We start from the raw sequence: 25,469 nt of genomic DNA on the forward strand, positions 1-25,469 counted from the left end.
ATTAGCTTCTGTAAGCTAAATACCTACCCTGACACTTAAATAAAGTTATTATTATTGTTATTATCAATTCAAAGTGAAGATTCAGTTAGTTATTTTACAGCACTGAACGCCCACCGCGTAGGTTTATGGAGAGAGAGAAAACAAACGTCCCGGCGAGTGGAAGTGGGGCTGAATGACGATGGTCGGCAGAGAAGCCAACAAAATTATCCAGCGCTCGCTCAGCAAAACGACTGTCGTGCAGGCTAGCACGCCATTATTATGGTCATTTCGGACATGGTAACGTTTACTTAAGAAAAGGAGTTTAATTGAATGCGGCGGCTTATTCTAAGAAATACCTCAACAGTTACGAAACGAACAACATTCAATCGAGTTTCTTCGTCTTGTATGGTTTTTTTTTTGTTTTTGTAACTTGCGCTTGGAACTGTTACTACTCGACCGCTAAGATACGTAAAAGGCAATAGACCATATTAGTATTCTCGGTATTGGACTGGAACTAGCTTGCAAGTGAGGCTCATGTGGGGGAATGTCGTTAAAAAGAGACTTGTCATTTACATGCATTTGAAAAGATTCTCCGCATAAGCTCGGCTAGTTCTAGCTATATACTGAGAATACGAATATCGTCTATGGCTGGTTTGCAGTGTTACGCCATCATAAATAAACATCGTAACCATTCAATAAATGTATAACTCAAGAAGCTGGGATATGAAAGATGATTGATATATAAACAACCTGACCAAATAAATACAAAATGACAGATTTAGTAGCGGCTTCTGGCCTCACCTTACAGCCGCCCTTTCTAGTTGTTCATTAACACTAATACGTCTTCAACAAATTTTCCTTCTTCATTAAGGAAAAATATCGTTGAGATCACAGTGACCCCAGATGTTTCTTCCATCTTTCAATGGTATTAAATCAGCCGTGTTAATTTATTTCAATTTTCTCTGACTTTTCTTCAAAATATCAATTTTCCCTGACTCAAAGTGAAGTTCCCTGACTTTTCCCTTGAAGATTTCTTTCTCTTTGATCATTTCCTGACCTGTGGCAACCCCGACTATCCACTGGACAGTGATTTTTCTGGTGGATAGTGTTATCTACCCTTTGAATACCTGGGGCCTGATCTGTTTTTTTTTTTCTACGTTGTACCAAGTCATGACTTACATTATACCAATCACGTATGCTAAGTCTGGTTACACCAGGTCGCGTTATATCGAATATACCGAGCAACGTCCGAGGAAAAATTCACACCAACTGGTCTAAATGGAGACAGACTGGGAGCTAAGAAAAGAGCCAAGAAAGGAGAGCAAATTGTTTTTTCTTTTTCTAATAAACATCCATTTTTTATTTCATATCAAACTTCGCAAGCATTAGAAAAGTTATATATATAAACAAATATTCTTGACTGTCTTTGTTATCAGCGCAGGTCTTGTAAATTAATTGTACTCTCTGGGTACGTGTCGCCATTGCCTTCGTCTTGTTCTGAAGAACTATGAGTGTCCATATATGGAGATAGATCGCCTTTCCCCAGACTTCCTCTTTCCTCTGGTACATCTGAAAGGGACGGAATGGGCACCAGAGGAATCTCGGAGGGCACTGTATCAGTGGGGCTGTCATTTGTGTCCACTTCCATGTGTTCCACATCTGACGCATGAACCATGGCGACTGCTGACTCTGTGATTAATCCCTGGGGTAAACTGACCTGCATTGATTCCTTCGGGAGTTGCACTATAGGAATTCCCTCGGGTGACTGTTGGATTTGAGCCACCAACACTTCAGCTTCGTTTTCAGTGTCTGAAGATTTGATTTCATCCTAAAATCAAGATGGTGCATTAGCAAATATCTTACACTGAGACGTACATTCAAAGAAACCAGAGTCACCACTTTGAAGTCTTCATCGGATAGTTTAAAGGAGCTCAGTCACGGTTTGTACATTTTGAAAAGTTTAGCCTAAATTTTTCAAATTCGTCGTTTGCAATCCGTGTCAATCTTCGCCATCCTTGACCATCCTTGTTCCTTTATGGTTTATTATTATCTCTTTGATGTTTTTCTATCTTAGTAAACTATTATTTTCAGGTTCCTTCCATTTAAAGGAGATTTTGTACGTGGCCAAAAAAAGAAAAAAAAGACAAAACACCGTGACTGAGCCCCTTTAAAGTATAGTGATCATGCCACGTTTTAGTCCCTTTTGTATGTAAAAGGTTTTTAAACACTTAAAAGTGGCTTGAATCGTCTGACAAACATATAAGACATAAACGAAGGGTCCAAAATGACTAAAGTTGGTGCTAGAAAACTCAACAATCGTTAATTGTGAAGCTCAACGAACTACACAAGTGTACTACAGTGTATCATGTTTCAGAAATAAACGTCTACTGTACTGAAGTAGTTTACAATGCAGTGTAAGTTTGCGTTTCTTTTTCACATTTTTCGACCAGGAAATATTTGAACATACATCATGTACATATTTTTTCATAAATCTGACGACATTGATGATATGGCACTAGACACAAACGGTTGATATTTAACGCTATCAATCTGAGGGGTCTATAACGCAAGGTCGGCCATGTGGGTTAGTGGCATACCAATATACCTGAAAACAAAAACCCATTGTACCCAAAATTTCCACTCAAATTGACGCGAAATACCAAAATTTGGAAAAACAAGGTATACTTTATACCCATAAAAGACCCAATTTTGGCGTCAAAATGCTGTATACTCGATTTAAAATCCCCATGTATACCGTATGCTCTAAAACTCTGGCCGACCCTCATAACGGGCAATGGGTTGGAAAAGGACTACAGTAAACAGCAGACAGGCAAACCTGGAAAATAACAGCAGGGGGCGCAAACTGATCCTCGGGATGAACATCTCTGAAATCAAGAGTTCTTGATCTTTTAGCAGAGTCTGAGGACACAACAGCTGAATGTAAAGCTTTCGTGGCTGATCCAAGCCCCTCCTGCCCTGTCTCGCTTGTTATATGACTCATCATGCTCGTAATACAAAGATCAAACCCTCCAGTGAGCTTGCTTCCTTCCAAAACAGTCCCTCCGACTACCTCCGTGTTTGCCTGGCTGGAGTGTTGAGAAATTGGGCCTTGATCATCACCAGTGCTTCTCACGACAAATTCAGAGACATCTAGTTTTGAATTGTTTTCTAAACCCTCCGTAGCAAACTGCTCCTGCTGAATAGAAATTGGTATTTGAATTCCTGACACCGTAGTTTTAATTTCTCCGTCATCTGACTGTTTCGTTTCCGTTTCCAGCACTATTTCACCAGGCGGTGAGATGAGTGGGTGTCCTGCGGAGGTAACCAGGGTACACAGGGTGCCAACCGATGAAAGGCGAGCAGCATCGTCCAGGTGAAAATTACTGGAATGGAAAGCACCAATGGTGGTGTACATGACCTCAGGTTCTGTTTCACTCGTGTTGCTTCCACAGCTAACTGCACTGAGTTCAGCTGTTATATCACCATGTGATGAGTCATTGAATTCCACTGTAAGACAATAACAAAAGTACGTGACGTGTCAAGGGGAGTGTAACTGAAATCATACGATTTGTGCTAAAGATATGCAACTGTTATATTATTTTAAAATTCTTGGTACAGGGTACCAAGAATGGGAGTATGAAGGAAGAGTCTTTTCAAGTCCAGTGACCAACGGCCGCCGAATCGTAACCAAGATTCTGTAGAATGAAGTGACTAGGAATATTTCTGCCCTCCACAGCGCCCGTGATCTCTAAATTTTAGGCACGTCAAGAATACACTTCCAGTCGTTTTTAGAAAACAGTCCTAAGAAAATACGCGCGTTGATTGGATTGTTCTATCACGAATGCCGTTCTCTGATTGGCTACGCTACCCACTATCTATTCTGTGATAGATAGTAAGTAGCGTAGCAGTGTGCCCTTGCTTACAAAATAACGGCTGAATGTCTGTGAAGAGGATTTCGATAAAGTTTTGAAAGACTAGTAGAGTTATACTAAAACAATTAGATTATTCGCTCTCGATTTCTATGCGTGATAGTTGACGAGGGCGTTTAATAGAAACACTCGTGAAAGTTTGGAGAACTCGAAAAAGCTGTGGAAACACTCGCCTGCTGCTCGTGTTCCCACGACATTTGTCGTTCTCCCAAACTTCCACTCGTGTTTCTATAACTCGATAGAAACACGGTACATGTTTTCTATTTCTTAAATACTCCTAGATGGAATGCTACTCCACTGGAGGGTTAACCCCAGCAATTTGTTATCCATTTATACCCCTGGGTGGGATGAGGGACTACGAAAATCAAATATCTTGCCCAAGATCACAATGAGCCTGGCCAATTCTCGGCGTAACCATTGATAACAAACTGATATTTAGTGAACACATCGGTGACATTTGCAAGAAAACGAGCTGTAAGTTGGAGTATTACTGAGACCCCGTAATTTAATCCCATGGTCTGCAAAGTACAGTTGCACAAGTCTAATATTTTGCCCCATCTAACATATTGTGATATTGTATGGCACTTTTGCAAATCATCCCATAAGACGAAAATGGAAAGGATTCAAGATTCCGTCGTTCCAGATAAATGCGCCTGCACCAGATGGTCAATGCTGTACTGGTACATCAAGGTGCTTCTGCTCATTTGAATGCTGTGATTCTTTAGTTTTAACGAGCAAATTTCAGAAGTATTGCAACTCCCCAATGCTACTATTGTTTTATTATTGTAGCAGCTGTTATTTTCTTTAGGCTAGGAGCATTGTTTCTGTTGTTTGTTCTTTGGTTCCCTCAAAGGGCATTGAGCCATTCACATAAAACCTTACGAGAGCTCCTACATGATGCACAATTTTCCGTTCCACACAACCTATTTCCTCTGAGTAGATCACTTCTGCTGTCACTATAAAGGTTTTGCCGTGAATGATTTAAATTGCCCACACACTTTTGTCCTTGCTGTGATACTTAGACCCCCTCCCCCCGAGTCACCCTGGCCGAGGTAACTTTTAATTTATTTCTTTGCAAAATTCAACCAACCGTTTACATCAGGATCGTGAACCCGTCTCGGGGGGCGAGACCACTCGGGTGGACGAGTTCTCTCGCCTCGGCAGGTGGGGTAACCCTGGCAAGCGGGACAACTTTTCTTCATATAAACGCTTTGGTTCGCCTAACCGGAACAACTTTCGGCGTGGCGAGTGCCGCGTAATGCCTAGATTTACGATTTGAAGCAAAAATTCGTATCAGCGGTTGTGTTTTCACTAGGACAATTTTACCTAGATAAAGTAGGAAAAGTCCAGAAATGCAGTGAAAACAGTTCGTCTCGAGTTTAGCGAGTTATAAATGCACGCTGAAAAAAGAAGCGATTATCTCGCCAATATGACCGGAAATTCACATAATAATAATAATAATAATAATAATAATAATAATAATAATAATAATAATAATAATAATAATAATAATAATAATAATAATAATGGCATTTCGGGCAGTATATCCACAGGGTGGCTCTTCGCCTGCCCGATGCTAACTAAATTTACAATTAAAAAGATATCTACATTGTGCGTAGTGACAGACGCCTGCAAAGAATTTGGCAATAGTATTTACCAAACGCTCGTATCGCGGTTCATTTTGCGAAACAGAACTTTAAGCGGCAGACTAGTTCAACAGTCCTTCTCAATTATTTCGGTTTGCCATTCCTACGGTCCCGCTAGATTCTCCAGTTCCTTGGCCAGGACACGGCGTCGCTCGACGTACAGAGCAAGTTCCTGCATTACAACATTTCGTCGCATCTTCCTCATTTCTGGGGACATTAACCGCATCCTCTGGATCCTCTCGATCTCCTGCGCATAAATATAGCTAGAATCAATACAAGAGAAGTCATTAAAAGCGCTTCCTCTCTCAGCTATTTTTGAAAGTTGCGCGGTCTTGTAACTTGAATCTTCTGAGTCAGCTGGTAAAATTCTTATTTCTCAGTTTTAATTTCCAGTGAAAACTGATGTCAGCAAATGTTGGTCTGTAAACAATCACCTAGAAAGAATGTTCAGCTAGTTAATAGGCCATAAAGTTGCCTCGGGGAGAGGGTTGTCTCGAGACCACATAAATGGAGTCTCAGAAGCCAGGATACAAAAACGCGTTTCAAAGCCGTATTACAAGAAAATCTGTTCACTATAAAAACCTACTACTGTGTAGGTTGTTTTGCACTAAAAGCTGAATAACATGAGCTGAAAAAATTTTGTGATGACGTGCTGTTTACTGCCCTCGTTTCACTCGGTTGCCTGTGTGACTGACAGCAGAGACGAAAGAATTCAACTTGCTAGCACTCAGGTGACTGACACTGGATCATGATCATCCTCGACGAAGTTTCTCGGAATTCAGTCTGCTGTGTCAGTAAATAACAAATAATTGGACTGAGCAAAACAACAAAGATGCTTTGTTGCGGCCAGAATCCGTTGTTCTGAGCATCAAAACAGGATTGTGATTAAGATCCTTCTGATTGGTTAAAATAAAGTAATATAACACCAGACTAGGCTCCTTTCGTCTTGAGTACACAAACATGCTTATTGAATTTCCTTTGTTTGTGCGCTCTGGGCCTCACTCCAAAGCTGGGTTTTACGAAAACGAAAGTCTTCTGATCAGGTATATTACATTACATGTACGTGTTCGACTGAGAGATCTCGTTGTTTTCTCGGCAAGGCTGGAAACCGAAAGCAAGATGGCTCGGAGAAATGTTTCCGATGCTACCTCGAAAAATCTCAAGCGCCAATTTCTTGAATGGTGTGGTCAGAAACAGAGCAAGACATTTTCTCTTCTTATCATAGGCAAAACTGGCGTCGGTAAATCAAGTCTTGTGAATGCTCTTGTTGGCACACAAGCGGCTAAGGAAGGGCCTGATAAAGGCCCCTGCACATACGAAGTTACTTCATACGATGTAGACATTGAAGGAGTGAAAATTCGCGTGTGGGATACTCCGGGGCTACGAGATGATGATGATGATGAAGGCGGCACAGGTAACGACGAAAAGTACCTCGCGAAAATGATAAGCAAAATAACAGAAGAGCTCGACCTTGTGATTTTCTGTCTCAAGATGAACGACACACGCTTTCTTCGCGACGACAAGGAAACATTCAGAATAGTGACGACACATTTTGGAGAGGAACTGTGGAAGAACGCTGTGATAGCTCTAACCTTTGCCAATACAGTCGGAGATCCAGCTGGGGGCGACAGAGAGTGGTACTTTTTGCAGGAGCTTGCACGATGGAAAACGGCGATACATTCATTCCTCAACGAAAAGCTCAAACTCGACCCTGAGCTGGTGCAATCCCTGCCAATAGTACCAACTGGATATCACCATCCACTCAGCGTCCTACCCAATGGTGGAAACTGGTTATCCAAGTTCTGGATCGCCTGCTACTACGCTGCAAGGAATTCCGCCGCTTTCAGCTTGTACCGAGCGAATAAGGCCCGACTAAGATTCCTTGGGAGCGAACTGAATGTGGCAGCTATCTTTGGTGGATCCGAAGTGGCTCCTATATCTCCTTTCGCGGATAACTACGTGATGCCTGCGATTGACTTGGACGAAGAACAACAAGAGTCGTTTTGGAGCAAGACATGGGAGGCGTTCAAGGAATATAGTTTAAGTGTTGGTGTAGTTTTGGGTGTGCTTAGCACCGTAGGCATTGCAATTTTAAAGGCCTCCGCCAAGTAACGAACAGAATAGGTATGCACGTTTAATGCAGCTGAGTTAAAAGTTATTAACTGGTGTCGCAGCATTCAGAGTTGTCTTTGTTACTTTTCTTCGCTTTGGTCTCCATGTGGTAGAAATAACATTTGCAATTTAAGTAACCACCAAAACTACGCCGAGGAAAACGTCGATTAAAAAATGAATTTATATTTTATCTTCGAATCTCGCGGTACTCCTAATTCATTAAATATGGAACACAGCGTTAAATTCGAAACAAAAAATGTAAGAAATTTTACGATGTTGTTTTGCAGAGGATGGTAAAGAAATGTACAAAGAGTACAGCCATTGTTCTGCTCATTAGTCCTTTTGTTTAGTGACATTCCCGTAAAGGCCTCCAGGCAAGTTGTACCATACATGGACACGCTTGACTACTTTGATCGTTTTTTGTTATAATAAACTAAAAGTGAAACACTCCCTCGAACTTTACGACAACCTTCAACAAAACTCAGTTGCTATCACATGTATTATCCATGTTTACTGGCATTATAAAACGGTATTGTGTCTTCAAAGAAACAGCTACGATATTCTTATATGTTAATTGAAAATGTAAAGTACTGATAACTAGTCAATTAAGTCCATCTTTTCTTGCACTTATTATTACCACCGCTAATACCTGTGTTGTAAGGAATGTCCTTGATGTAAATTCTTCACTTAGACATTTACTACTACGAAGTTTTGGAAGTTAATTATAAGGAACTCTTCTGTTCTGTTAAAGAAAAACAAAGCAAATACATATGTTTCTAGCTGGTTGAATCTCTATGCTGACTGTTTAGTGCTAAAGATGTACAAATAATATATTTGAAGTTTACGAGCCCGGTGATCTACAGCTGCCAAATTTAAACCCAGCTTCTGTACACGGAGCGACTATGGGTATTCCACCCTGGGATGCTAGTCCATTTTTTTAAGTTTGTTATCCGTTTATACACCTGAGTGAAGAGATGCAAAGCGAAAATCAAGTATATTGCCCATGAACACAATGACTCCAGCCAGCGATTGAGCTTCAGGATCCCACGCGCTCATTATTAGTACTATGTCTATGTCACTGCTTCTCCCACGGAGGTAAGAGTAGGAATCTGCAATCTTTCATTATCAAATCCAAGTGTTCTTGTAGCTTCATTAAACGGCGAATATGGGCAGCAGGTACTCTTGTTACAAAATGCACCAGTCCCTTTTCAGGCCTTGATTGCATGTACAAACTTGTAGGTTCAAGAAAATGAATACTCTTACTGTACTTCTACGTAACGTTAATTTGGCCACCAGCCTTTGTCCCTGCTGTGACACTTTAAAGCCACTGTACAGGCAGTAGGACAAACTGTTCACTGTTGAATACAAAAATCGTGTGCTTTGCTCATTCAACTGCTAAATGTACATATTCCAATTTAATTATTTTTGATCTGTACTGTGTAGACATTTATAGTGAAAGCTGAATAACAAGACCGGAAGAAAATTTCGAGGTGTGATGTCAACTGCTCTTGTTAAATTTGACTCGTTGCTGATGCTATTGACAGTGGAGACGAGAGAATTCAACTTGATGGCACTCAGGTGACCGACACTTGATGATGATTACCCTCACGACAAAGGTTCTCGGAATTCAGTTAGCTGTATCAGTAAATAACATATAATCCACAATTTGTATCATTTCTGAGAAATGAATAAAGGAAGTTAAACTGGGCAAAATAACAAAGATGCTTTTTTGTGATCGTGATTCCGTTGTCTCAGCAACGTGCCCTCTACGTGCCTGTGCCCTCTACGCCTCGCTCAAAAGGTGGAATTTATGAAAAGGAAAGTAACCTATTCAGGTATATTAAATTACATATAGGCGTTCGAGTGAGCGATCGACGTTGTTTACTCGGCAAGACTCGAAAATGAAAGCAACATGGCTCTCAGGAAACCTTCCGATGCTACATTTGAAGCTAAACATCACTTCTTCGAATGGTGTCGTCAGAACAACAAAACGAAGTTTTCTCTTCTCATCACAGGTAAAACTGGCGTCGGTAAATCAAGTCTTGTGAATGCTCTCGTTGGCAAACCAGTGGCTGGACAAAGGTTTCAGACAGCTGACAAAGTTATTCCCTACGATGTGGAACACTTAGAAGGTGTGAAAGTTGACGTGTGGGATTCTCCGGGGCTAATAGATGACAATGATGATGACGAAGGTGGCGCAGGTAAAGAAAAAGAGTACCTGGCGAAAATAGAAAGCGAAATAACAGAAGAGCTCGATGTGGTGATCCTCTGTCTCAAAATGGACGACAAGCGCTTTCATCGCGACGACAAGGACACATTCAAAATATTGACAGAAACGTTTGGAAAGAAACTGTGGAAGAACGCTGTGATAGCTCTAACTTTTGCCAATAAAGTCGAAGATCCAGCTGGGGGCAACAGAGAGGACTACTTTGAACACGACCTAGCAAACTGGCGAGAGGCGATACATACATTCCTCAGCAACACGCTCAAACTCGACCCTGAGCTGGTGCAATCCTTGCCATTAGTACCAACTGGATATTACCGACCAGTCTCCGTCCTACCCAATCGTATAAACTGGTTATCAGACTTCTGGAAAGCGTGCAACAATGTTGCAGGGAATTCCGCTCCTTTCAGATTGACCCGACTCAAAAAGGACGAAGAGCAACCAGATTCGTTTTGGAAGAAGACATGGGGGACGTTTAAGGAGTATTTTTGTGCTTTTTTTTCGCAAGTTTACTGGAAGATTCGTGCTTTTGTTTCGCAAGTTTACAGGACGATTCGCGACGTGATCAACACAATTTTTAACGGCTAAGTTAAAAGTAATTCACTTGTATCGCAGCAGGTAGTATTGTATATTTTAAGATACATATTTTTGATTATCTCCCTATTACTACCCTTGAACGAGTCTAGGAAAAAGCTTCCAGGCAAACAGTTCCAGCGTGATTGATATTATAAACTAAAAGAAACATTCCCTTCTTTGTACTCCCTAGTGATACTATATAACGAGTCTAGAAAAAGGCCTCCAGGCATGCCGTTCCAGACTCGACTCGCTTGACTACTTTGATTGTTTTTGGTTAGACTAAACTAAAAGAGAAACATTCCCTCAAACTATAAAGACAACCAAGAACAAAACTCAGTTGCTCTAACATGTATTATCCATCGTCTACTGGCATTAGAAAGGAGTAGAATATCCCGAAGAGAAACAGCTGCGTGACCATACGATATTTTTAGACGTAAATATAAAATGTACAGGACAGAGAATTGCTAAGCTAAAGTTTGTTACAATGATTCTACTTTTAATTAGTACTGCTAATTATTGTGTTGTAAGTAATGTCCTTGGTAGAACAACACGTCAACATTTCCTACCATGACTGTTTTAAAGTTTATAAGGAACTTTCCTGTTATGCTACATACTTTGATTGAGAGTAATTTTGCTCTCTTTTTCTGTTTATTTACTTCGTATACATGTACATTCAAGAAGAAAAAGGCGAATTCCAATGTTTCTAGCCGGTTTAATCTTTACGTTGTGTTATTCTTTCGTTACGAATATCTGTGCGTACACCAGATGTCAATGTTGCACTGGCATGCCAAGGAGCTTATGCTCATTTGCTTTGATGTTTCCACTTCTAAAGAACAAATTTCCGTTTCGATACGAATTCTGTTATCAGAAAAAAACAAACGAAGTTTTCTCTTCTCATCACGGGCAAATCTGGCGTCGGTAAATCAAGTCTTGTGAATTCTCTTGTTGGCAAACAAGTAGCTGAGGAAGGGGGCAAAAAAAGCCCCTGCACATACGAAGTTACTTCATACAGTGTAGCCATTGAACGTGTGGACATTCGCGTCTGGGATTCTCCGGGGCTATAAGATGATACAGGTAAAGACGAAGAGTACCTGGCGGAAATAGAACGCAAAGTAACAGAGGAGCTCGACCTTGTGATTTTCTGTGTCAACATGGACGACACGCGATTAAATCGCGACAAGGAGACATTCAAAATATTGGCAAAACAGTTTGGAAAGGATCTTTGGAAGAACGCTGTGATGGCTCTAACCTTTGCTAATAAAGTCGAAGATCAAGATGGGGGCGACAGAAAAGCCTACTTTATGCAGGAGCTTGCAAATTGGCGAGAGGCGATACATTCATTCCTCAACGACACGCTCAAACTCGACCCTAAGCTGGTGCAATCCCTGCCATTAGTACCAACTGGATATTATTGAAAGGTCTCTGTCCTACCCAATGGTGGAGAGTGGCTATCCGACTTTTGGATCGCCTGCTACAGCGCTGCAAAAAGTTCCGCAGCTTTCAACTTGTATCGAGCGAACAAGGCCCGAGTAACATTTCCTGGGAGTGGAAAGGTGGCTGCTATCTGTGATGGATCCGAAGTGGCTCATACATCTCCGGACGCTGATGACTCCGTGATATACCCGAGATTGACTTAGACGAAGAGCAACAAGAGTCGTTTTGGAAGACGACATGGGAGTGGTTCAAGGAACATTGTTTAAGTGCTGGTGCAGGTTTGAGTGCGCTTAGCACCGGGTTCGCAATTCTTAAGATACTTATGAAGGAATACATAGCTAATACATGTAGGTACGTACACTTATTACAGCTGAGTTAAAAGTAATTCACTGGTGTCGCAGCAGTTATTGTTGTCTGTTTGATGAGAAATCTTTGTAACTCTTTTACTTCTCTTTCTTTGTTTGTATTACAATATGTTTTCTAAGAATATCGAGGCTGAGATTTTGAAAAGAATATAATCCTGTGTGTTGAAAAGTCACAAGTGCAAAACAATTATATGTTTTAACTAAACCGTACAAAATTTTTCCTTTCTCTAAACGGCAAAACTAGGTAAATAGCAACAAAAATAGCACTAGCCGTGTGGTCGATACTAATAACATGTCTGCGAGAGGTTACGTGTGTTTTAATGGCTGCAGGCCGGCTCCAGATTTACTTTAACACCATCCAGACACCAAATACATTCGAAAACAGGAACGTCAAACGCTATTACCTAAGAATATTCACAAAGAATGTTTTCAGCCTAAAACCGGCAGAAAAATAAAAATATTCAGCCTCAGCCGGAAAAAGCAATATTCTTATAAAAAAGAGTGTATGTTAGAAATAACATTGATATCCCTGAACGGGTCCAGAAAAACGCCTCCAGGTATGCTGTTCCAGACTGGACTTGCTTGACTACTTTGATTGTTTTTTGTTATAATAAAATAAAAGTGAAACATTCCCTCGAAATATAACAACAACCTTACACAAAACTCAGTTGCTATCACATGTATTATCCATTGTTTACTGGCATTAGAAAAGAGTAGAACATCTTCAAAGAAACAGCTGCAAAACCCTGCGATATTTTAAATTTAAAGTTTTTAAAGTTTTAATTGTACTCATTGTTTAGTACTTGCAATTCTACCTCAGATTCTTGTATTGTAAGGAATGCCATTGATAGTACACACAAAGGAACGTTTTTGTTATGTTACATTTATAGAGCGTCCTGTAGCCATGCAAATTTATTGGAACAAAAGAAACTGTTTACATAAGAAAAGAGTTCAACTCCCACAGGATTGGTTTGGTACAACAACATGGCCGCTGTATCATTGTTTTGGCACAGCAATATGGCTGCCGTGACGTCATGTGAAAATGCTCTATAGAGGATATTACATGGCGGCGCGAAGATATGCATTTTATTTTCGAGTGAAAACATTATTTAACGAGCAATCCCAAACCACCAGGTAATTTTCTTTTTATGATATAGAAAACTGGTTGTTTACACAAACAACCGTAAAAATGCGGGCAATGACGTCATTAGTATCTTCTCTAGTGAGGATATGGAAAATACGCCCCTCGGGTCCCGGATGTAGTTTCGTAGTTTTTCAGTAAACTGACACTCGCGTCTATAATTCTGACAAATACTCTTACAGTAGAGATTAGTTTTGTTCTCCTCTTTTGAATATAAAATAAAGAAGACCGTAGCAAATGTAAATGTTTTTAGATGACTGAATCTCTATTTTTATTGTAATCAGGTTATTTGACCAGCAAATCAACATGATCTAGAAACGCGAGAAGACGACACCATTAAACCCCCAAAGCATTCGCATCACAGCATCATGTCATTCTTGCTTTTTATGTTGTTTGTTAACTTTCTTTGCAGCGCACTGAGGCTTCCCCAACCATTGAGCCAAAAAGGCAATATTCTAACTCTTTACAAGTGTTACATTATTTCCTTACATAGTGCCTTCAAAGGGACTGGGAGAATCCTTTTGAAAATTGGAGGTAAACAGCTAAAACGAATGTACTTCTGAGAGCCAGGAACTCTTCAGACCAGAATACATGTTTTTCTTCAGTTTCAAATTCCCTTTGTCAAAATCTCTTAAGGTCTGTAAATGCTACTTCAGAACAGTTTTAGTCAGAAATCAAGCTGTGGATATTTTCGGGATGGAAATCAGCATTGAATTAGTGCCCAACGTTCTAACCAATCAAATCAAGTGCATTATCGTAAGAGCCACCTCTAGCTCATGCCACGCCCCACCTGCTTAAAAGGACCTTTACTGAAATGTTCTGGGAACGAGAATGCACAAGACATTGGGGCTTCTACAAGTCAATGACACAATTACATGTTCCATACCTGTTAATGCCTTGTTTCCATGTCGCTTTTGGTGAGCTCTCAAGTTTGCAGCAGTTGTGTATGTTTTATTGCAGCCATTTACGTCACATTTGAATGGCTTTTGACCAGTGTGTTTACACATGTGAACATTGAGACTACTTCCAGCTGTAAAAGCCTTGTTGCACCCTTCAAATAAAACACATATACTCATTCAGACTAAATAAAATTACAGGTCTCCCACAAAAAACAATAGAAATCAAGGAGACTCATAATACTGGGGTAGACACAGTATTTTAGAGAAGGGGTTCAACATACGAACTGCCAAAGGCCGTCCCCTGTAGGGGGTCTGGGACATTTTTCTGCCAGAAAATTTTGAAAATTGAGGTCCTGGGAAATCTGATTCCTGACATTCTGGGGCCAAGTTGAGTGTTATGTCCCAATTTTTTTCACAGTTTAGGAGTTTGACCGAACCTCCTGAACCCACCTAGATCTGCCCCAGAAATACATGTACTACATCTCTGGTCAGCTAAAAGTGTTGAGAAAATGATTTTTGGATGAGGTAGCTGACTAGAGAAGTACATATCAAGACTTCTGACTTAACCACTTTGGACTTTTAAATTTTTGGGTGGTCTGGTCTGTACAATGCTGTTAGTAAATTAGTAAATCCCTGTAATTTAGACTGTAAATGTGAAAAATTTCCTACCCTCAACTGGACAAACATAAGGTTTTTCTCCTGTGTGAACAAGCTTGTGAGTCTTTAGATGACTTGACCTGGTGAAGGATTTACAGCAGCCTTCATAATTGCACACAAACGGCCTTTCGCCAGTGTGTTTCCGCATGTGTCTCTTCAGTTTGTAAGCACTTGTGAATGACCAACCACACCCCTATGATAAAAAAGACAAAATATCAGCAACATCAGCCTTAGCTGGTTTTTATGTGGGTCCCCTTTTCTAGTCAAATTGGAATTTGGAGATGTTGGATTTGTGGAGGGAGCAAAACTGGCTACCCCAGGAAAACCCTTGGAGCAAGGCGAGAACCAACAGCAAATTCAACCCACATATGTCAACGGGCCAAAATCAAACCTGGGCCACATTGGTGAGAAGCGAGCACTCTCACCACTGCACCATCCCTTCTCCCCAGATGCATTAATTCCAACAAGGATTCAAGCAGAGCTGATCAATAAAGAAATACAGTGGATTTTACAATCGCTATTCAAATCTGACACAAGTCATTACAGAATGATGTTCTTCATCTCACAAGCATCCATGTACATGTAGGACAAGGATGAAATCTTTGACTCTCTGATGGGATTGGATTTGGAGAGCAGGGATACATGGCACAGTGGTGAGACAGCCCACCTCCCACCAATGTGGCCTGAGTTTGATTCTGGCCCAGTACCACATGTGGGTTAAGTTTGTTGTTGGTTCTTGCCTTGCTCCAAGGCTTTTCCTCTGGGTTCTCTGGTTTTCCTCGCTCCACAAAAACCAACACTCCAAATTCCAATTCAACCAGGATAGAGGACCTGCATGAAAACCAGCTAAACCTTCCTCTTAAATCATAAATAAATGTGGTTTATTTTTCTTTACAATTATTATATTGATTTGGGTTTGAATCCTTTAAAGAATTTTCAGCTAAGATCTTTTCTTCGCCTGGTGCCCATGAACTGTGGTTGCATCTTTCTCAAAAGCTGATCACCCTCTTGAGTCTTGGAAATGAAAATACTGGGGAAACCTGCTACATGTAGACTGATCTCGCAGAATCAAGTATTTACTAATAGTGAGACAAAAGACTCAATGTACTTTTATAGAGATGGAAAGTTACAGTAGTACTAGCTAACTTGCCAATTTCAATCTTTAATGTCAAGTACAAATTGAACAATTTTTTTTGTGCACATCTCAAGCCACTCCAACTCAACTCAACTTCTTTAATTTATTGTGCACTATTTACAGTGTTTACATCAGTTAGTATTATGGTACATGTAAAATAATAACTAAAGAGAATTATTTGTAACATCTGATTAGGGAAAAGACTAAAAATATATGTGCCTGGTAACAAGAGAAGCCATTGGCTTTTGAGCTGGTTACCATCATGTTGAGCTAAATGCATTAGTATTAAAAGTACATTACAGAAAAATAAATGTCATCCTCCTGGTAGCCAGTAAAATCAAAATCCTGTTACTACAATGTACAGCTGTACATATAATTAGCTGCAATAACAAACATTGAGCAAAAAAAGGTAAGAACTGTTTTGTACCACACCTCAATTTCACAATGAAATGGTCGCTCCCCTGTGTGAGATCTTAGATGTAACTTTAACTTGGATGCTTTGGTAAATCGCTTCTCACATCCATCAACAGGACATGCATGAGGTTTTTCACTGCTGTGAGTCCGAATGTGAGATGTCAAAGTTCCAGGAGCAGAGAACACTTTGCCGCACCCCTCTATCTCGCATTTGTATGCTTTCCGGTCAGCCTGATGTCTCCTCTCATGTACTTTTAACTTGTGTGCGGTGGGGAAAGTTTTGCCACAGCCTTCGTATCTGCAAATGTGGGTGTCTGCCCGGTAGTGTGCATTGAAATGTGTTTTTAAGTTGTAAGCAGTGGTAAAGCATTTGCCACATCCTTCATGAGTGCACTATCAAAATGAAAGTCACACAACGTGGCTGTCGTCAGCTTGTTTGATACCGAATATGCAAACATGTATTCTAAATCACTAACTTTCACTAATGTGCAACTTAAAGCAGTAATTTTTGGCAATGTGAAACCCAAAGTAGTAAAGATCTGTTTGGATAGACTACAAAATACTACAAATTTGCAAAACAAAAATCTAAAACACTAGTGATACCCTGGAGAAATGTCAAGTGTTACAACACAAACTGGGTATAGATGAAACCGGAGGCAAAACGCTAGGCACACACACAATGCTTTTATCATGTACATGTAGTAGCACATACAGCTTTCTCTACTTCATAGGCTTTATTGAGTGACAACAGTAAATGCAAGTAGCATAACTCACCAGGTAAGGTTTTTCTCCAGTATGACCCCTGGCATGTCTCTTTAATTTATAGGCTGTAGTAAATGCCCACTCACACCCTTCATGTGGACACTGAAATGACATAAGTCTTTCAATTCCAATTTCTCACTTAGAATACATAAAACTTGATTGTGTGGTGTTAAATAAAAATAACATTATCAATGACATAATACCATAGAGACACTGGACTTGATTGTACCAACACCTCTGAGCAAATTTGGTTTTTCTTTTTTTTTTAAACAACAACAACAAAAAAAATTGAAAATGCAAAGACCAAAAGGGATTGCACAAACGGCAAAGTATCCCACGCGAGGCACAGCCCTAAATCTAAAAAGAAGAAGAAGAGGAAAAAAAATAATAAAAAGATCTAAAATTTAATAGAATTAAGTTTAGGAGTAAAACAAAAATTAAACAGACAAAAAATCAATGTCCTAACTCTCAATCGTCCTCAAAGCAATGCCTCAAATATGAGTAAAGGAAGTGAGTCATAATGGCAAACACTTTCCAAACACTTGGTAAAGTAAGGTAAATTTTCTTGAAAAAAAAAAAAGAGAGAGAGAGAGAAAGATTGGATCTCATGGAATGACTTTGCTCCAGGGAATCAGTAGCTCACATAACATACCTTGTAAGGTCTCTCTCCCGTGTGTGTCAGCATGTGCAGCTTCAGTTTGTAGGCTTTTGAACATACTTTATTGCAATCAGGGTGAGGACACACATGGCCTTTTCCATCTGCACACTCTTCATCCCCCTATGAGCGAAGAACAAAACAATCAGTATCTGTGAGTAAAAATGCTTTGTGGTCTTATTATACACTGGGTAGGATATTTGCTTAATAGACACTTCTTCACCTCCTGGACAGTCATGGGTGTTCATGGTTTACTCAAAACGCCAGTACTATGCAAAACCTAATTTTTGTCAAACTACTACATTTCAAGCTTCTCATTTCAATTAGATTGTCAAGTTATGGAATTTACTTTGTGCAGTTGCTCCCTTCTGCTGTTTTTCTAGTGTACCTGGTTTTCAGTAAGGGACTGTTCCTGCACATGCCATAGAAACTAATTTTTTTCTTATAGTTTTAATATTATTGTAAATGGCTTTTTATTACTATTTTTAATACTACATGCCTCGTAAATAGCTTATGTTTATATATATAATATATAATTCTTGGAAGCGCCTTGCATGGGTACATGTACTCTTGTCCCATTCGCGCTTTCCCTTTTGGGAATATTATTATATTCTCTTTCTTCTTTTTTTGTATTTCGTTTTGTTTGTTTGTTTGTTGTTGTTTTTTTTTCACTACATTCCTAATTAAAAGTTTTACTAAATTGCAAGTTTTTAGAAGCCCCACATTTTTAAACTTTTTAGTGGAACTATTACATGTATGTCACTTTCTGGTTACCAGGACTACTAGAAATGATTAAAAATTGCTGTAACATGTAGTGCTCATTAGGTAGGTATCATACATTGTAATTATTGTTCTTTTAGTAAAGACAGTTAGTTTTAAATAGTTTGAAACTGTGACTGGACTAGGTAAGGCCTTTATTTAAACCAGCTTTAGCTAAATTGGACCTGCGTGTATAACTATAACATGTAAATAAAAGTTTTTAAACCTGGTCTCCCTGTGGAATCTCATCCATGTCTATACATGCACCACCCTCCTGTGTCATGTTTATGTGAATTGCTTGATTAGCAGTGACGCCAGGAACAAGCATACCACTTAGCAAAACTTGTTGCTGCTCGGTCAAAATGACATTCCTGCCAAAGTCTGATGATGAAGTTAACACATCCAGTGCAGCACTCCCATCTGCCTGATTGAGCACAGAACTGGTCGTAACAACTTGATACTGTGTTTCATTATCTTCTGCATCACCTTCTGTTAATATTGCAGGAACTTGTGTAGAAAAGGTAGTGACATCAGTGGTAAGGATTCCGTTTGTAACTAGGGAAATGGCCTGGTTATGGCCCGGGTAAACCTGGATGGTTATTTCCCTCATATTTTTACCCTGTTCCTCTAGTAATGCAGCATTGGTTATATGATTCTCACAGCCTTGTGGATCTGAGTTTATTTCTTGTGCCTTGTTTGCAGACATTTCATGAGATCCTTTGTTCATATTGGAATTTTCAACTGCAACACAGCAAAAAATGAAAATTAAAAATGTAAAATCAAACAGCCATGTTAATCACTTCTACTTTGGTGGCCTCATGGTTAATGCAGTTGACTCCAGATCAAGTGGTCTGGGTTCGAGCCCTAACCGGGGACATTTTGTTGTGTTCTTAGGCAAAATACATTTACTCTCACAGTCTCTCTCTCCACCCAGGTGTACAAATGAGTAGTGGCAAATTTAATGCTGGGGGCAACCCTGTGAAGAACTAGCATCCCATCCAGGAGGGAGTAGAATACTCCTAGTCTCTTCATGCTACAGAAACTGGGATAACCTCATGCCTGATGAGCCACTTAGCTTGTATGCAGACTTTATCACACCCCCCATTTACTTCACATGCATACCCCTTGCTTACTTGATGAAGCAGGAGTTTCCCGTGCGTCAGGTTGCTGATGGTCACTTTGCAATGCTGATGACGAGCATTGAACCAGATCAGGATCATTAGGTGAGTGTAAAGGATCCAGTTCCAATGGAACAACTCTGTCATCGACATTGATCAGATTGAAATCTGGCTTGATTCTTTCATGTATCTGTCCTCTTTCTAAGTGACTCACTTCACCTGTAATAAAGGACAAAGCTGTTACAAAGGAAATCTCCAAAATTATACAAGACTAAGTGATCCAAAAAGGATCAACTTGGATGTATGTTCTTATTTCACAACAGAATTTCAAAGGGCAATTCACTTTTGAAGTATTTTTCAGTCAAGAAAACTATTAAATAAGTTTAATAAACTCTATTATCTTATGACCCCTACCACCTTGCAAGCTATTAAATATACTTGGACAACCATTAGAAAAAAGGTCCTGTATGGAGGTCGTATGAGTTGAAGTAATAGGGTCTGAAAAATTAAATGCATATGACCCTACAAGAAAATCCGTATGTCCCCACTAGAAATGCCATGAGCATGCCCTCGTTTCACAAAAAAAGTGGTTACCATGATATGTTAAAATGGTTACTGACTAAACGAGGTTAGTCGGAACAGGAAAATACTTGGCTCTCAGTCAGGACTCATGGACTTCACTATGCTTGGTCCATACTTCTTGACCTTGAATCAAATAATACCCAGCCCACTCAGTCAATAAGTAACTATTCTCCCTTGTTTTGAATTCACATTCTGTAGTTTGCTGGGGTCGACAAAACCTGGATCGGATCAGACCGGATCACGGATCGGATCACGGACCGGATCACGGATCGGATCACGGACCGGATCACGGACCGGATCACAGTGTGATATTCCTTTATTTTTTTATAATATCAAGCCAACTGGGAGCTGGTCACAGATGAATTTTTTTCAGGCTGTTGGGTTTTGATTGCGATGATCAATCATGTCTTCATATCTTTCTCCGCAGTTCAGATAAATGATATTTCGTATATTCGCTTGCATCAAGGGTAAACTGTCATAAAACGAGTCACAATGATAATAATAGCACGAACGTATGAATCGAAACACAAAAACTAAAAACACTAAAAAATTAAACACCTGATGATTTCAAACAATTTCTGTTTCTGAGACAAGTCTATACTTCTACAAGATATGAGTTTGGAATACGATATTTCGTACTGGAATAAAATGAAACAGACCATTTGTATTTCAAGGAAATATAGCTGTTTTACAAAAAAATATAGGAGTAACATCGATAGTGTGAACGATAACGCAACCCGAGAATAAACAACATTTTAGGAGTTACGTCACGATTTTTAAAGTCATTTTTAGGGTCGTAAAGAGTTGCCTTTATATGGAATAAAACCTTAAAATGATCGTGTTCTAGGATAGAAAGCACTTAAGAGGCAAGACCAAATCAAAACGGAATGAGGATCGTTAAGGATGGCAAAGATTAACGAGGACTGCAAATAACGAACTTGAAAAACTGGGCTAGTTTTTTCAAGATGCGCAAATCGTAACGTAGCTCCTTTAAAGCAAGTCATGTCCTTAAGCTTTCGTACGTAAGCTTTCTCATTAACTGTAACGCTAACTGTAACGCTCACATCTGACACGAAAAAGTAGCTGAGAATTAGCTATGGCTCCTGCTACTGGTACTAACAACAATTTCAAAAACGAGAATGGGAGGTTCACGCAAGCTTCAAGCCAACTAACGTTCAAATATAACTACATCTGCCTGTTCATTACAATTTAAATTCGTCGTAAATTAGGCGCTTATGTGGCTTTTTAAATGACCTCTTGTCATTCTCTGTAATTAACATGTCATTGCGTCAAATTCGGGATTCTTATTTTTATTTAACATAATTTAGTTTTCACTTTTATTTTTTATTTATTATTATCTTATAAAAGATTTGATTTTTTTTCTTTAAAATGTTTTTTTTCTGTGATCCGATCTGTGATCCGATCCACGATCCGATCCGTGATCCGATCCGCGATCCGATCCGCGATCTGATCCGTGATCTGATCCGTGATCCGGTCCGTGATCCGATCCGTGATCCGGTCCGGTCCGATCCAGGTTTTGTCGACGCCGGTTTGCTGCACCTTTTGAAAGATATCAAAACAAAATACAGTCACATGTACCTTCTTCGCTATGAAAGGAATCAACATCTTTATCTCCAATTTCCCCATACACAGAGCGTGGGAATGTCATCTCCATTTCCTCTTCGTGGTGCATGGCACTGTTATGTTGGAAATGGGAAGAAATTTGTTCCTCTATATTGCCATCCACAATAAAGCAATCTTGATCTGAACTAGTCTGGCCTGACTCACAAAACCCTGCAGACACACTCTGCAGGAAGTTTTTATTGTTTGTTGAACCTGCACAAGTTGTTGGAATGGCAAGCTCATTTTCAAGTACATTAGAGGATGCTGTTTCCACACCATGTGATGAATGGAGTGGGTGGTTTTTGTCGTCATCAAGCTCAAGCATTTCCTTGCTTTTTTGGAATCCATAGTTGGCATCTTTTTAAGAGAAAGAAAGAATTTTACTGAAGTTATTTACATGTATCTTTGGATTCCCATGAGAGTGAAAACATGGAATGAAATGTAATGTTTGTATAGGAATCCAAATGCCACATAATTTTGGCACAATCTTAATTTTTAAATCTGTTAAAAGTTTGTGAACTCAAGATACGTTTGTAATGTCTCTGGTGATATGTTTTACTGATCAAACTTGAGAGCTCAATGTTTTAGAAGAATTCAAATTATGGCATTTTAGTTTTCCATGGAGAATCATGTGCACATCTGTGGTTGTGGGTCGATCAATACCCTCAATTGACCTTCAAGCAACATTCAATCAATCTCTCGCTCAACACTTGATCAACAACTCGATCAATACTCAGTCGACACTCTATCAGCATGTCGATTGACACCTGATTGACACTGGATCGAGTGTTGGTTGATATACACCTGAGTGTCGACTGACTCATATGTATCAATCAACTCACGACCAACTTTTGACTGAGATGTTGATCAAGTTTTGATTAAGGGTATTAATCAACACTGGACCGTGGATGCCGTTAGTACACATGATCCCATGATATGTGTATGTCTATTTCCCAGGCATGACCCATACCACAGGTAATTGCTGCCACCTCTTGTGCCTTTTAGTGTGAGTCCAATGGCTGTAGGCTAAAAACTTTGATCGCATGTCAATTCACACCTCTGGACCAATTTCTCCTGCGAGTGCCAGCGGATTTATGAAGATGACCCAAACATTCGTATCTGGAGATGTCAAGTAAGATCTCTGAGGGAGTTTGGAAGAAATTTACAAGTCCTTGAGTCCCAATATGTGTTTTACCAAAACTTAAATGCAAAGTCACCAGTATTTTACCCTTGAAAATCAGAGAATAGGCCCTTTTTTTATTTATCAAAATTAGGCTTGGGGGAGCAAAACAAAGGAAATTAATTATTCATCCTTCAACCTTGATGCTGACTTTCTTAAAATGTTTCACTCCCCCAAGCCTAGGAACCACATCAGAATTTTAAGTTACTGAACAGTATCAAAACTGGCCTATTGGAAGAAGTGTACCATCATTTACATGTGGCAAATGTGAATGAAGAGTGCAGGGGGAGGGGGGGTGGGCATGTGTGTGGGCAACTCACAAGATGGTTTCAGCTTTACTTGTAACTGGAAGAGAAAGTGGTACAATCACAACATTAAGTGATGCAAAACTAAAGAATTGCAAACACTCATTTTTAGCAGCTTTATGGTGTAAGTATTGTATTCTGTTTTGTTTATGTTCTCGAAGATATTATCTGATTTTAGCTACCTAAAATTCGAGAATAAATAAAGTATTTGTATGTACGTATCTATGCACGCACGCATGCATGCATGTACTCATGGAGAGGGACATGCAGGGTAAGACTTTGTGGTGTTGCAACAGCTGACTACTTTTCTAATGCAGTTATGCAGTGAATAAAATCCCACCTTGCGGTGTTGCAGTGATCTCAAACCCTACGGTATGCAATGTTTGTATTTTTCATACAATGGTGTTCAGTGAAATAAAATTATTTGAGGTGCTATGGCTTCTCGTTTGACCTTTCTCAGACCTAAATTTAGCTTGAAAACTTTGCCAATTCATGCTAATTTACAGCTGTATATTTAACAAACCAACAAATAAAGACTAACACAGGCTAGTTAATCTCTGATATTTTCCAGCTGCCAATCCAAAGCTGTTTTCAACCTTTATAGGGAATTCAGCAGCATCGACATGTAGGCAATGAGAGGTGTTGTGATGTTACTAATTTGTGGAAAATTGTTGAGGTATAAAAGTATTATAACAAGTGTAGACATTCAAATCATGGGCTAAATAATATGTTGCGGCTGCAGTAATGCGGTGTTCGATAATTTTTTTGCAGTGTTGCAGTGTTCAGGGCACCCAGATGAACTTCTCATGTGAAATCCGCTCTCGAAGTCAGTGTATGACATTTGCAAACTGCTGACTACAGATGATCTTCGTCATCTACAAGTTACTACGATTATCAGTTGAGTAAGGCGGGACGAAAGTTTGGTCACCAAGTTTTAACGTAAAATCGTGTTGTTGTCACGGGCAACTTACCTCGTTTCCGTTGGTAACAATATCAACAGCCGTTGGTCGCCTGTCGCGTCACCTACAATTTCGCGTGCTTTGCTGTCAATTTACGTCAAAGGCCGACAAATTGCCAATGGATACGGAGCCAGTTGCTCGTGACAACAACACGATTTTTACGTTAAAACTTGGTGACCAAACTTTCGTCCGCCTTACTCAACTGATAATCGTAGTAATATCTGTATAATTTTTTCTTGACATGCTTGACCTGCTGTCAAAAAAATCTTAGACCTCTGTGAAGTCTTCCTTTTTATTTGTGAGACCTTTAATTCAGCTGTTTAGTTGCAGTTGAAAAGTCAATGAACGCTTACATGTAAGCTTAATTAATAGAAGTTAAGTTTAAGATCACTGAAGCTGCATAGTTGAGGTTAACTATGCAACTCTTTCGTATAAACTTTTTAGTGTGTTACAAACAAGGCGCATGAAATAACGAGAGAATAGGAAAGTGTTTCCTAGTTGCCCTACAACATGGCGTACTGAAAACTGAAACCTTTCCACCTAAAATGGAGACTGGGAAAGGAGAGCAACTTCTAAACTTGAAAGTCACTTGAAACAGCGTTGAACTTTCTTTGAATAAACAAGTACAGCGTTCTTTTTCCCGCGCAAATTTCGTTGTCGTCAGAGTGATACAGACACAACAAGACAATGAGTCGACATAAACAGAACAAATTTTTAGCAGTACATACATACAACTAAAACTACAAGTATTAACAATCCTTTTAAGACCAAACAGACTACACACTATGTCCTACCGTTCGAATTTTGAGAGATATCTTGGTCACATGCCCCTGTTTCTTGGTCAGGGAGCCCCTTCGAAAGTGATGGCCCCTGCGTATCCATAATGGCGCTCCCCGCACTGCTGCCAACAAGAAACCAAGATGGCGCATTTGGTTCGAGCGATTGCGCAATGTTCACTATATCCCATGGGGGTGGAGTAGGGCGAATCATTTTCCGTATTCTTGCAGAAGTTCAT

At 39.7% G+C, this 25,469-nt stretch overlaps 3 protein-coding genes and 1 pseudogene across 3 annotated transcripts; 3 read left to right on the forward strand and 1 right to left on the reverse strand.

The window, feature by feature from the left end:
• Positions 1-1,305: 1,305 nt before the first annotated feature.
• LOC110040001 (uncharacterized) lies at positions 1,306-25,404 on the reverse strand. The gene is made up of 11 exons (XM_089293098.1): positions 25,249-25,404; positions 21,987-22,367; positions 19,821-20,024; positions 18,914-19,428; positions 17,926-18,051; positions 17,286-17,375; positions 16,530-16,904; positions 14,975-15,155; positions 14,293-14,457; positions 2,816-3,486; positions 1,306-1,807 (listed from the first exon to the last, which is right to left on the reverse strand). Exons 1-11 carry the CDS (start codon positions 25,334-25,336, stop codon positions 1,412-1,414), a joined length of 3,192 nt encoding a protein of 1,063 aa, XP_089149224.1. The 5' UTR covers positions 25,337-25,404; the 3' UTR covers positions 1,306-1,411.
• Positions 6,488-8,459, forward strand: LOC110040583 (uncharacterized). Its single transcript, XM_020745833.2, has one exon. The coding sequence runs from the start codon at positions 6,515-6,517 to the stop codon at positions 7,664-7,666; it is 1,152 nt and encodes a 383-aa protein (XP_020601492.2). The 5' UTR covers positions 6,488-6,514; the 3' UTR covers positions 7,667-8,459.
• On the forward strand, positions 9,112-13,632 carry LOC110040584 (uncharacterized). The gene has a single exon (XM_020745834.2). The coding sequence runs from the start codon at positions 9,579-9,581 to the stop codon at positions 10,476-10,478; it is 900 nt and encodes a 299-aa protein (XP_020601493.2). The 5' UTR covers positions 9,112-9,578; the 3' UTR covers positions 10,479-13,632.
• LOC149108543 (uncharacterized) lies at positions 11,297-13,632 on the forward strand (annotated as a pseudogene).
• Positions 25,405-25,469: the final 65 nt, after the last annotated feature.

The sequence above is a fragment of the Orbicella faveolata genome, unplaced genomic scaffold (assembly GCF_042242905.1).
Source record: "Orbicella faveolata isolate gen_17 unplaced genomic scaffold, um_ofav_v1 contig_25, whole genome shotgun sequence".
Classification (NCBI taxonomy): Eukaryota; Metazoa; Cnidaria; class Anthozoa; order Scleractinia; family Merulinidae; genus Orbicella; species Orbicella faveolata.